Source organism: Perca flavescens, chromosome 17 (genome assembly GCF_004354835.1).
Source record: "Perca flavescens isolate YP-PL-M2 chromosome 17, PFLA_1.0, whole genome shotgun sequence".
Taxonomy (NCBI): domain Eukaryota; kingdom Metazoa; phylum Chordata; class Actinopteri; order Perciformes; family Percidae; genus Perca; species Perca flavescens.
In genome coordinates, this window is record NC_041347.1 from 26,083,470 (window position 1) to 26,095,667 (window position 12,198).

General features: G+C 40.3%; 1 protein-coding gene across 1 annotated transcript in view; it reads left to right on the top strand.

Moving 5' to 3' along the window:
* Positions 1-12,198, top strand: part of LOC114572606 (calcineurin subunit B type 1) — a 29,938-nt gene that overhangs the window by 11,896 nt on the left and 5,844 nt on the right. Inside the window, exons 2-3 of the mRNA XM_028604299.1 lie at positions 887-926; positions 10,730-10,906. Coding sequence (XP_028460100.1) covers positions 887-926; positions 10,730-10,906 — 217 coding nt within the window. The remainder of the gene's footprint in view (positions 1-886; positions 927-10,729; positions 10,907-12,198) is intronic.

Below are 12,198 nucleotides of genomic sequence, written 5' to 3' on the forward strand. Positions count from 1 at the left end.
TTTTTTTTGTTGTTGCTCCAAACCTGTTGATGGAACTTCAAAAATGTGTTTAAAATTCCGTAGACAATTTCATAAAATCACAGCTGGGGACGGCTGTGGCTCAGGAGGTACAGTAGAGCGGGGCATCACTAAATCGCATGGTTGATTCGCCCATGGTTCATCCCCTGCTGTACGCACAAGTGTCCTTGAGCAAGACATTGAACCTCAACTTGCTTCCGATGGGCAAGCCAGCTCTTCCACCATTGGTGTATGAATGTGTGTGTGAATGAGAGGTAAATTGTGCAAAAGGCGCTTTGTCCAGCAAGGTAGAAAGGCGCTATATAAAATACAGTCCATACTGACAACCAACATACTACCTGATTTTATTAGGCAAAAAAGTTTCATGAATACAGAAAAATGCCAGCTCATCTTAAAGGTACTAGGTAAGACTTATAAAACTAACTTTCTGTCATATTTGCTGAAACTGACCCTATGTTCAAGTAGATCTACATGAAGCAGGTCATTTAAAAAAAAAAAATCTGGCTCCTCTGGCACCACCTACAGCCTAAAGTGCAATTTGCAAAAATCCACAGCTCCCTGTTCAGATGCAAAAGTCAGGTCCAGGGGGGGTGTAATGCACACGCATTCATTCTCCCTTGTGGGGGGAAGGGCTTAGGAGACCATTTTGGGCCATAGCAGAAACGGGGGGAGGGACTGAGAAGTTGTTCAAATTTTTTGGGTAAGTCCTGGATCTTCACAATCCTACCTACAGCACCTTTTAAATAAACTCAATAGATGTAATGGGTTTTGACTGAAACTCCAAATATATTGCAAATAATTAGAGTTTGTTCCTGTACTTAAGTGACGTCTCCAGTTAACTGACACCTCCGTTTGTCTCTTTCTTCAGGGAAATGAAGCCAGTTTCCCCCTGGAGATGTGCTCACATTGTAAGTATTTTAAATATTTGCTTGTTCCAGTTGTACGGGGCTCAGGGCTGTGTGAAATGGTGCCTCTAATAAAAAAAGGATATTATCATCTGGTTATTTTATCTATGCACTCATTGTATTTGTTATTTTGTTTTTATGCATTTTCATGTTGGGGTTTAAAGATGTCATATTGGAATCCAACTCTTGTTATGTTCTTGGTTATGCTTACATGATGTGAGCTCCTGACCTTTCAGAAGGGGGAGGAGAACTGAGGATATGACTCCCACCCCTTCCCTACCTGTTGATACATCAGCACCACATCTCAGCATCACATGGAAAAGGACCTTGGAGATGCAGATTTGTTCACTGCGCGCTTTGGTGCAAATGGCACCTTTCACATCATGAGGTTGTCGGCTAAAATGGATCTGCTGCTGCTCGTGTTTAATGAGCACTGAGACAGCGACAGGTCCTTCTGTAGTGTAGGTGTACTTCAGGGACCATGTCACTGTTAAGATTAACCTAATCTCAGAACCAGAGTTGCACATTAATTATTATTTTCACATCAGGGCTACGAGATGAGTTGATATTTTTGGTGCCACGGTTAAAAAGTTGTAAGAAGCAGACATGCTGTAAAATATATTTATTCTCCAAACGTGAAGGCCAATTATGAGCTATAATCTTGATCAAACAGTGCAGCAGGTAAAATGACAGAGTTGTGTATGAGGCATAACAGTTCTGCTAGAATTTAAAATTACATGAGTTTGTTTTTTCTGCAATTTAGAGCATTTTTTTTAATATCAAATGAAGCAGTTACTAAATCAATACACAAACTTATGATCCATTACTTACTACTAAATGTGCATCATTTACATATTGAATGCATGCATATTAGCATGGAGACACTTAACTACAAGGATGACTTTTTTTCTTCTCAGAAAAATATTCATAATGGCAATGAAACATACTCTTGTCTCTTAGATTTTCTTTTTTTTGTGATTGATTTTTCGTCCCCCTCTTTCTTTTGGTCTCTTTAGCTTTCCCCCTCTGTCTCTCTCAACCTCCACCGACGGAGCAGCAGTTCAGCCCGTCAAGTGCTTGGACAGGCAGGCATTGGCTGTGAAGAAATTAGCTCTGCCTTGCTTGTCAGATACAGTAGATTAACCCTGCTGCAACCTTACTGCCCTCAGTCATACATAAACCAACAAGTCTAACACCAACTCACCTGTACCTGCCATCAGACAGTTCGTATCTCTGTTTGTTGATGTCCATAAGTTCAACAAGAGGCGCTTGTCTCTAATAATCGCCCCGATAAGATGGATTGTGAAGTAAGGTCATTATTCGATGCTGGCGGATTAATTATCATAAGGCCTGTATCCTCTTGTCAATGCAGTGTCTCACTGCTGCTGTGTCAACCGAGCTTAGATGAGGCAAAATTCAATGGCATACTTGTGGGAGCGTGCATTATTAGACACAAACCACACAGACAGACACACACCCAAGGGGGTAAGCTTTGCTTCAGAACGCGAACCTCCGATGGCGCCATTTTGTTGCTACGAAGCGATCACCTCTTGTTGGCATTACACTGACCGCCATTCTTTTTTTTACGTCACTTGACTGCGAATAACTTTACATCTGAAGCATTTAAAGACTCTATTTGTCCGTTGTTTATTTCTAAAGAAACACGACAATGTATAAAAGGCTCCATTACCTTGTACCTCACGTTATGGCTCCGTAGCAGACGTTTTTGTAAAAATAACCTAACGATTGTGTCATAACCATGGTGACTTACTGTCGCACAGTAGAGGAATTACCGCATAGTACAGGAGAAGCTTGCAGGCAGTTTCGACTTACATTAGCTGTTTAGGTTTAATTACTAATGTTAACTACCATGTTAGTTAGCAATAATTAGCCTGTGCTTATGTTATCTCCTTACATATACCTACGCTCTCCGTCTCTGTAAGATTGGAAATGATTGAGATTTCTCTTGTCACAGCTACCAGAAGACTTACAACTTTCAGACACGTTGCTCACGTCACATTTACGTTGTCTCTGTCAGTTGGAGGCTGCGCAGTAAAGCAAGAGATCACTGGAAAAGTGCTTCTAATAGCCTTCACTGGTCTCCATCCAGAGCAACGGGGTCTATTGGTCCATTATATACTGTCTATGCACACACCTACACACACAACTCTATGCATACACATATTGCTAGTGTGTAAATGTGTAATATGAAAGTGCACTTTCTTCTGCCACTCTCTGCACCCCCACCCCACCCCACCCCCCTCCACACACACACACACACACAACACCCTCACGACACCCTCAACGCATCATGCTCCCAAGAGAAACGCAGCAGTGAGCCTGAAACCATCGCAGGCCTGTCTGTAGCCGCCCAAAATAAACGGCGGGCTGCTCGGTGGAGTTCCTTGTTGCTAGGGGTATCCCTAAGGGCAGAGACACAGCCTCTGTTGGTGGGGGTGGTGGGGGGAGTTGGGGGTTTTCTGATGACGGCACGGCTATAAATATACACCATCAGTGCGCTGCCCTGCTTCGTCCTCAGTTTGGTCCAGCGAGCTGTACATTATCAGAGCAGCCAAAGCAATCATCCTAATGCACCGAGTCCTGTAGTACACACACTCGGCTGTATGGGAGAGAAGGTGTGTGTGTGTGTGTGTGTGTGTGTGTGTGTGTGTGTGTGTGTGTGTCCTCATTGGCTCAGTACAACCTCATTATATTAATTTGCAAATTGTCGTGTCACACTCATGTAATTACTGAGCTGTGCATGTAACCTTCTCATGTTTACCCACCCTCACACCTTATCTGTGTTTGGGGAGCTATACACAGCAGGTATCTAGGCTGTAATTATCAGTAACATGCCAGCTGAATTTTTCTCTGTATATCACTTCCTCCCCTGCTTGTCTCAGTTCAGGTTCGCTGGGTTAATGCAATCATATGTCTCTATTCATGTGCAGAGTGAACTGTTTGAGGGTTGAGTGTGCTTAAGAGGATTCATTACTGCCATTTTATAATTGAACACTAATGGGAAGGAAAAGCCAGTTGCACTTAGCTGATTTATTGTTCATACAGCTGTGCTGCTGTTAAATGTTTAGCTTGAGCTAGCTGTTAACTGTGGTACCAGTGATGTTGCAGGATGAATCAGAATATTTAGTGTGCGATCAGAGATGCTGTCCATAAATGAGGTTGTTGACAGCTTGCACAAATTGGAAAAACACTGGTATTGATATTGAAATTTGCTGGTACTTGAGCTATAATTCAGCCATTTTTGACACACATTTCCACATTTCTTTCAATATACAGCCAAAGAAATTAATTTCAGTATTTGACACTAGACTCACACACACACACACACACACACACACACACACACACACACACACACACACACACACACACACACACACACACACACACAACTATAAAGACAACAATAATGGCAGAATGGGTAGACATGCAGGACAAGCTATGGACCAGAAGGAGGGCCAATTGGCTAACCACTGCTGTATTTATTTATGTTAATTGATGCATATGTGTGTGTGAGACAGATATAGTGTGAGCCTCATGTGTGCACTCAAAAGCTGATGACCTCTACATATGCATGTTGTCATCTCATGAAGTGTGTGTGTGTGTTTGTGTGTGTGCGTGTGTGCGCTACTTTGGGGACTAACGCGTTTCAGTTGCCTAGTAACACAGTTGAGGGTGCATACAGTGCTTATGAAAGTGAGTGTGTGTGTGTTGTATGTGTGCTCTGTGGTGGAGTATATGAGATTATCATAATCATCTCACAGTTACATTGGGTCTCCCTCCGAGCTGCTCATTAGCATAGCAGTGTGAGGAGCCTCTGTGACTGTGCAGCCCTTATCGAAAACCGTTTCACATCCAGTCGGCACATTTTTGGATGTTTCCCCTTGAATGTTCCATTGAATGCAATTCCTAGGTGTATTATCCAGCTAGTTTAATGTTTTATACCAAGTAATTGCTCTATATATTATAAATTATATATATCAGTAGTAATAATAATAATAATAATAATAATAACGCAGAAAATGGGATCATAGGTTTTTGGTTGATCTAGCCAAATCCTCCATCATGTAAAACCTGCAGCTCTACTGTACCTTCATCCATATTCTAACTAGCCACACGGGACACTGGTGTGCATTTGAGTGTCCGTTTGCAACATCGCCCACATCATTGCAGCTGTCTCTGCTCAAGGGCTCACAAATGCAGGCTATGGTCCGACGCTGAGGTCAAAAACGCGTTTGTCTCCTCCTCCAATGCAAGTGGAGGTCATAGAGCAGTCTAGCGATCAGTAACAACAGGTTTTGCAGGTTTTATGCCACCTAGTTTCAAACTTTCATATCAAATCCCATCACAATATCCTGTTTTCTTTACATGTAGAAACAAGAAAGATTTGCAGAAACGTGATCACAATAAATGTTTGTGCAAAGGTAATTTTTCCTCCCATCTTTAATTGTATGTACAGGTGTTGTGATTTAAAAAATATTATTCTGTTCTTCCTCTTGCAAGTGACAGTTTTTCGATACCTGCCATCGCAATGTAATCTAGAAAGATTTAAGCTTATTTTACTGCACTCACTGGAAATAGTTTGCATAAGAGCATGAGATAATGATAGTTAAATCAGAGAACCTTATTAGTTTATTGGGTGTTTTCTGTGAAGCCATAAACCTCCAGCTGTGATACGATGCAGAACAGTTTTCAGGAAGAGCCATATGTTGGATAAGTCAATTAAACTCACTGCTGTAGTAAAAGTACTGCATCATCGTCTTAATCATGAGTTTTTATTTGGCTCGGCTGGGAGCCACGTCTGTCTGTGATGCTGGCAGACGTGGGACCTGTTGGGTCGAGACCGGGAAGGGGACTCGGACTGTGAGAAAGCTGTTGTCCTCGCTAGCATGAATAATACATGCACCTACTCACTTGGCAGCTCCAGACAGCAGTAAGGGATCTGGGCACAGTATTCCGAGTTTCCGTGCTCAGCGACTGCACCAAAGTTTATTATGTGTTGGAAATGTCAGAGCGATTTTTCATCTGTGCTCCAGTTTATCCCACTGATCTGACTGTGTAGCAACAAAAGGAATTCAAACTACGACAGGAAGCCGGTTTGATAGGTTAACATTAACATCTGCTGTTTGGAGAGGAGCTATACATTACAGTGTATACATATGTTTAGGGCTGCAACTAATGGTTATTTTCATTATTGATACATCTGCCAATTATTTGATTAAAATCCAAAATTTGGTAAAAAAACAGCAAAAAATTTATATATATATAAAATAAAACCATACAAAAGTATTTATTAAGTTTACAAAGAATGCAAAAATCATAAACAACTATAAACAAAACAGAAAATCACATCATATGAAAATATTTACCATTTGAGGAGACCCCTGGTACCTGGTAAAAGTCTTTCTTTTTGGCATTTTTAATACACCTTAAACGATGGATTGATTATCTTTATTTATTTTTAGCTCTACATACAGTATTTGGCATGTTTAGCCAGACTGAAGGCAGCTGGGACCACAGTTACAAAAATCGGTTGGTGGTACAGGCCTTGTCATGAAGTTCACCATTCACCACCTGGACGACTCAGAAGAGCTTTTCTACAAGATATTGACATGGTTTGAGGGGAGGTCCAGACCAAAAATAGAACTTGTTTGGCCTCAACCCTTAAAGCAACAAACTGAAGAAGAACCCCCAAAAAACCCGGGTTGTGTTTTGTGCTCTGTTGAACTACACAGGAATTTATTCGCTTTCCATTTTCAGCCTTTTGAGCCATACAGAACCATACAGAGCAGTTCAAGTTAAACTCTCCATACTCAAGTCCACAAGTTATCCCCTCTATCCTCATTAAGCAACCCTATTACTTGTTGACAAGTGCTTTTTAACTATAAAGTTATTGGCTGTCAAAATAAAAGAGGGGACTTGTTTTTCCTCATCAGATGGTTATCAATTTTAATCTCAGTTGTTCTGTGTCTTTCACTGTTAGAATGTACATATGATTCGGCATTCTTTGTTTTGCACACACATGCAGAATGTGGGTGTGTCGGGAAGAAGCTGAACCCTAAAATACATTTATAACCACACCTTCAAACCAAAAAAAGATATATCTAGCTGTGCCTTGAGCTCCCTTGTATTAATAATGGCTTTGATATAGGTGCTACAGTATGGTTATTATCTGTAGCATTGATGCCCCTCGCACAGGCTTAACCGCTATGAGCCAAGCTGGTGTCATCTGCTGTGATCAGGAAATGGGAGGCTGCCGATAACAAAGCCTTTTGTGTCAGGAGGACAGCCTTGTGCTCGGCTCTGATAACTCGCGCTTAGTGGACACGGTAACCTTATTGCATGTATCATTTGTACTTTTGTGCAGATTCAACATGTAACAGGAGTTGTCAGGAACATAAAACTAAAGCAGTAAACCAGCGACGCCTCATTCAGAATAAATCAACATAATGTGTGCAAAACTCATGGAAATGAGACACATGAGTATAACAAGCAACTATTGTACTGAAGGGCTGTTTCTAACTGATGCACAGGGCAAAACAACAGGCTTTTGTTTCACAAATTCAATTTACCGGGTGCTTGCACAGCAGACAGACGTGAATTCAAGTTCTTACTCAAACATCAGTGTATCTCATACATAATCTCATAATTTCTTCCCCTTGTATCTCATACAAGGGGAAGAAATTAAATCTTCATTTGTCGTCCCTTTAATGTCCTGGTTTTGCGTTTTCTTCAAAACAAGTTATTCTTCTTCTTTAGGATTATTTTTGTGGCCATTTTAATCCTTTATTTTTTGAGGAGAGTTGAAGACATAAAAAGGGAAGAGAGGGGAAATGACACGCAGCAAAGGGTCACAAGGTGGAATCGAACCCCAGCCCGCTGCAGTAAGGACTGAGCCTCTGTACATGGGGTGCACGCTCAACCAGGTGAGCTATTAGGGAACCGCTAAGACAAGTTATTCTGACGTACTTTTACTATATACTACAAATTATTTACTATACCAGGGCTGCAACTAACAATCATTTTCATTATTGATGAACTTGAATCATCTGGTTTAAAAAGAAAATGTGCCCAATAAGATTTCCGATAGCCTAAGGGTACGTACTGAAATTACTTGGTTTTGCTTGACCAACCACTCACAACACAAATATATTCAATTTGCTATCATAATATATCATAAAGAGACTAAGAAAATCAGCAAATATTCATTTGAGAAGCTGGAACAAGTGATCTGCTTTATGTTATACCATATGACAAATATACCATACTTTTGTGGGACTGTCTTTACTATGTAGTTTTCCTGAGTATTTGTACATAATACATGTTGTCCTGGAAAAGTTGACCTTTGATTTTATGGCTTTAATATATTTCACAGAACAGGTGAAGTGACATAATCTTTATTCTCCCACTCTTCATTCATTGTTTGCTTGTGGCTGCTTGAAGAAGGGTGCTAAGTTCAAAACCTGTTTAAGTTCAAACGTTTGCTACCTATAATATCCCTACTGTTTGTGTTTTGGCCACTCAATGCCCTTCAATGATTTTATAGCACCTTTTTAAGCATATAAAGTCCAATCCAGTAGAGGAGCATTACATCATAACTGTTTTATTTGCCAAGGACAATAAATGTAAAGGATCATTGGTGTAGACACAATGTTGACTGAACGCTGTGTACACTGATAATATCCATGTTGCAAGGACAGAAACTCATGTACAGCTTAGTTGCAGATTGTACAGGTCATACTGCTCTTAAAGTTACCAACCAACACCAGAGTCTGCTGCTGTGACTCTGTCCATCCCAATTTCTCGTTCCTCCCCTACTCCTCCACCACACTGACTCTGATTAGTCATCGAGCTGATGTAGCACAGCATCTCCGAACATTGAAACCCAAAACACAACCTACACCTCTCTCTCTCTCTCTCTCTCTCTCTCTCTCTCTCTCTCTCTCTCTCTCTCTCTCTCTCTCTTCAATTCAAGGGGCATGAAAGTTGTAATAACAATGTTACCAAAGCTTTAAAATACAATTTCTTCAAATATTCGGACAGTACACAACAGTTATATGAACATTACGATGATTTGATTTATATTAATTATAGATCTCTCTCTTGTTTCCTCATAAAATAAGAAGAAAATTATGGGATAACATTGTATCAACATGTTTGTCTTGTCCAAATGTGCATTCAGATCCAAATATAAATGGGGTGCATACGTTTCCTTTACTGTATTGTATCAGTGTGAATAAAACCGACACATTTGTTTTTTTATTACTCTTCGCTGTAGAAACAGAAGGCCTCACGTCTCTGAACTCTGCTTGAGGGATGAACACAGTTCTTCCAAAAGATATACCCTCAGTTTGGTGTTTTGATGATGGTGGTGGAGCGCGCTGTCTGCATCCAAAATCTCCCATTGGTTTTCAACTGGGTTGAGATCTGCTAACTGTGAGGCCATACTGTAGCGTTTGTTCGTTCAGTGACCCTCGCACGTACCCCATATAGAAGTATATACATTTGTTATGTTTCCCCACTCATTTATTTAAGGTTTTCATTTAATTTTCTAACTGTGATAGAATTCATGATGCATTTGATTGCGGCCTGTGTTGACACAAGTTGGAGATACCAGAGCCTGCAAAAATTCCAACTTAACTACAAAAGTGAAGTGACATTTTCTTTTTTTGTCAATGTAAAATACATTTGATAAAACTGATATGATGTGAACTTTACACTTTTTTTCCCCCCACTCTGGACCGCTGTGCTATTATAGTTAACATCACAAGTCAACCTTACAATGTTATCTTTTCCTATCATTTACCTCAACTGGCTGTCCTGGTGGAGGTCAGTAAACCTAGAATGAACTGAATTCTTAGCCTCATAAATCTGTCACACCCTTCTTTCACTCCTTTCCTCTGTTAGCTATGTGTTAAGATTAATAGATAGCCCATGTCATTTAGGGTCCCAGATTAAAGCAGGTGAAGTAGTCGTTTGTGGTTGGCCAATGGGATCACGTGGCTATGTGTGAATGAGTTTATATAGTAATTAACGATTGACTTTGTTATTGCTTCTAGATTACACCTTGCAATTGTTCAGTGTACCAGCCTGGGAGTTAGGATTGTTTCTGATGGCAGGGGAACAAAAGATACAGACACCATCTTATAAAAAAGCACCAGGAGACAACAAATGCTGTATGTATGCAAAAGTTATGTCTATAGTTACTCCTTCTCCACTTGTTCTGCTCAGCTCCAATTTCTCTAACTTTCCCTCGTTTCCTATTTTGTCAGAGCAGTACCAGGGTTGGCTTTACGTAACGGCGCTTTCAATAGTTGCACCCATTTAAGGTGTCTCTATAGAGAAGCAGAACAAAATGTACTGTGGGTCTGCAGCTTGGTCCAGAAGGGGTGTCCTTGACCTAGTTGCAAATGGTGTCTACTAAAATGTATGACTACTGTTCATGAAGGTGTTAGCAAGGATATTTATATTTTGGATAAATATCCACTGGCTTAGTGTATGGAATTTTGTTTATCCGTTTTGGGAGAATGTTGCTGCAAGGAAACACAAGAAGGCACAATTTTCACTTTGAACTCTTTCCAGTTTTCTTCTTGTAGTATAAACCTCCCTATATGGCTGCGCTGAGTTTAGGGGCCTGTCAGGGCGCCATGCATCTGTACCCTGCACACTTAATGATTTGTTTTTTTACAATTCTGATGATCTAGGAGAACATCAGCTGAATGTCTGCAGTAAAATGTCTCATTCTGATGATCTCCCTCTTCACTTTTGTTTTTGTCTTTGTCCAGTCGATGCTGATGAGATTAAGAGGCTAGGGAAGAGGTTTAAGAAACTCGACCTAGATAACTCCGGCTCACTCAGCGTGGAGGAGTTCATGTCGCTGCCGGAGCTGCAACAGAACCCGCTGGTGCAGAGGGTTATCGACATATTCGACACAGACGGGAACGGAGAGGTGGACTTTAAAGGTAAGCAATGAACTAAAGACACCACAACACTGCTGGTATGGTACTGGTACCATATACTATACTATATCATATTTCAGAAGGGCTTCATCAAAATTGCTTCACTTTAAATTTTGTGTTTGAATTTCGGAGTGCCACTTTCACAGTTTTTATGATCCTGTTGCTTTAGCGGAGCACCCAGAGGTTGATTTGTCTTTTATCTGACAAAAATAAGGCCTCAGTTATTGCTTTCATTTGATCAGAAGGCATCTTTTTAGGCCTTCATTTTTATTCATATTTTTAAATGCAACCAGCCAACTCACATGCAATGGTTAGTATGTAAATAGTGTTTTTAGTTGGTATTTGGCATCTGGGCTCTAATCTTGTCACACCTTGCAAGCATACACCACACAGTTGCATCAGATACAGAGGCCACCAGATATTTTGGAGCTGAGTATGAAGTGTGTGGTGAAAATGTGATTGTTACTACCTGTCCTATACAGTGTGTGTGACCGAAGTCATATTGACTTTCCCGCCAAGCCAATATCAAAGGGAAACTCCTATGTGAAAGGACTGTGTGCAAGAAAACCGTCATGCACACCCCTGTAGCGAAAAAAAGAAGTTACTTTCTACTAGAGAACTGGTTTGCAATGAGACAATTGAAACTCTCCAAAGAATGACAACTACTAGGAGAAAATATGCAGCAAAACCAGTTTTATCAATTTTTTCATACTAATACATTTGCTAAACAATCACCAAAACAAAACTAAAACTCTCAGCCTGTGCAAGAACGTAGTGTAGGTAGATTGTGGGGGACATGAGGATTCATATTAATACAGCTTTGATGTGCTGCAAGGACTTCTGTTTTTTTATCTAACAATATAAGGCAGGTCCATGCCAATAAACAAATACACAGCGTTTGAGTAGTGAAGAAAATCCACTTTCTGAACTGAATACATGACCAGGAATTACCCCTAACCCCTAGATACTGTGACAAAACAGATATTGTTCTCCAAATATTGAAAATACATAATTATCTTGGACGTTTGCCTTCAATGCAAGATTCAAAATAATCAGATATCTGTATCTAGGGACTTTGAACCCAGCAGTTTTTCTCGTCTCTTCATAACAATAGAAGTGCTTTCCAAAATGGAAAACAGGGAATCTATATATGTATTGCCATAGATCCTACTTCTTGGAAGTCAGTTAAAAAATGCTAGTTAAATAGTGTCATAACATTGAAGAAAAAACTGGCAAAGTTTGGGAAGAGATTTTCATGTATTTTCAGTTCATGTTTTGTGTTTGTTGATTTGAAT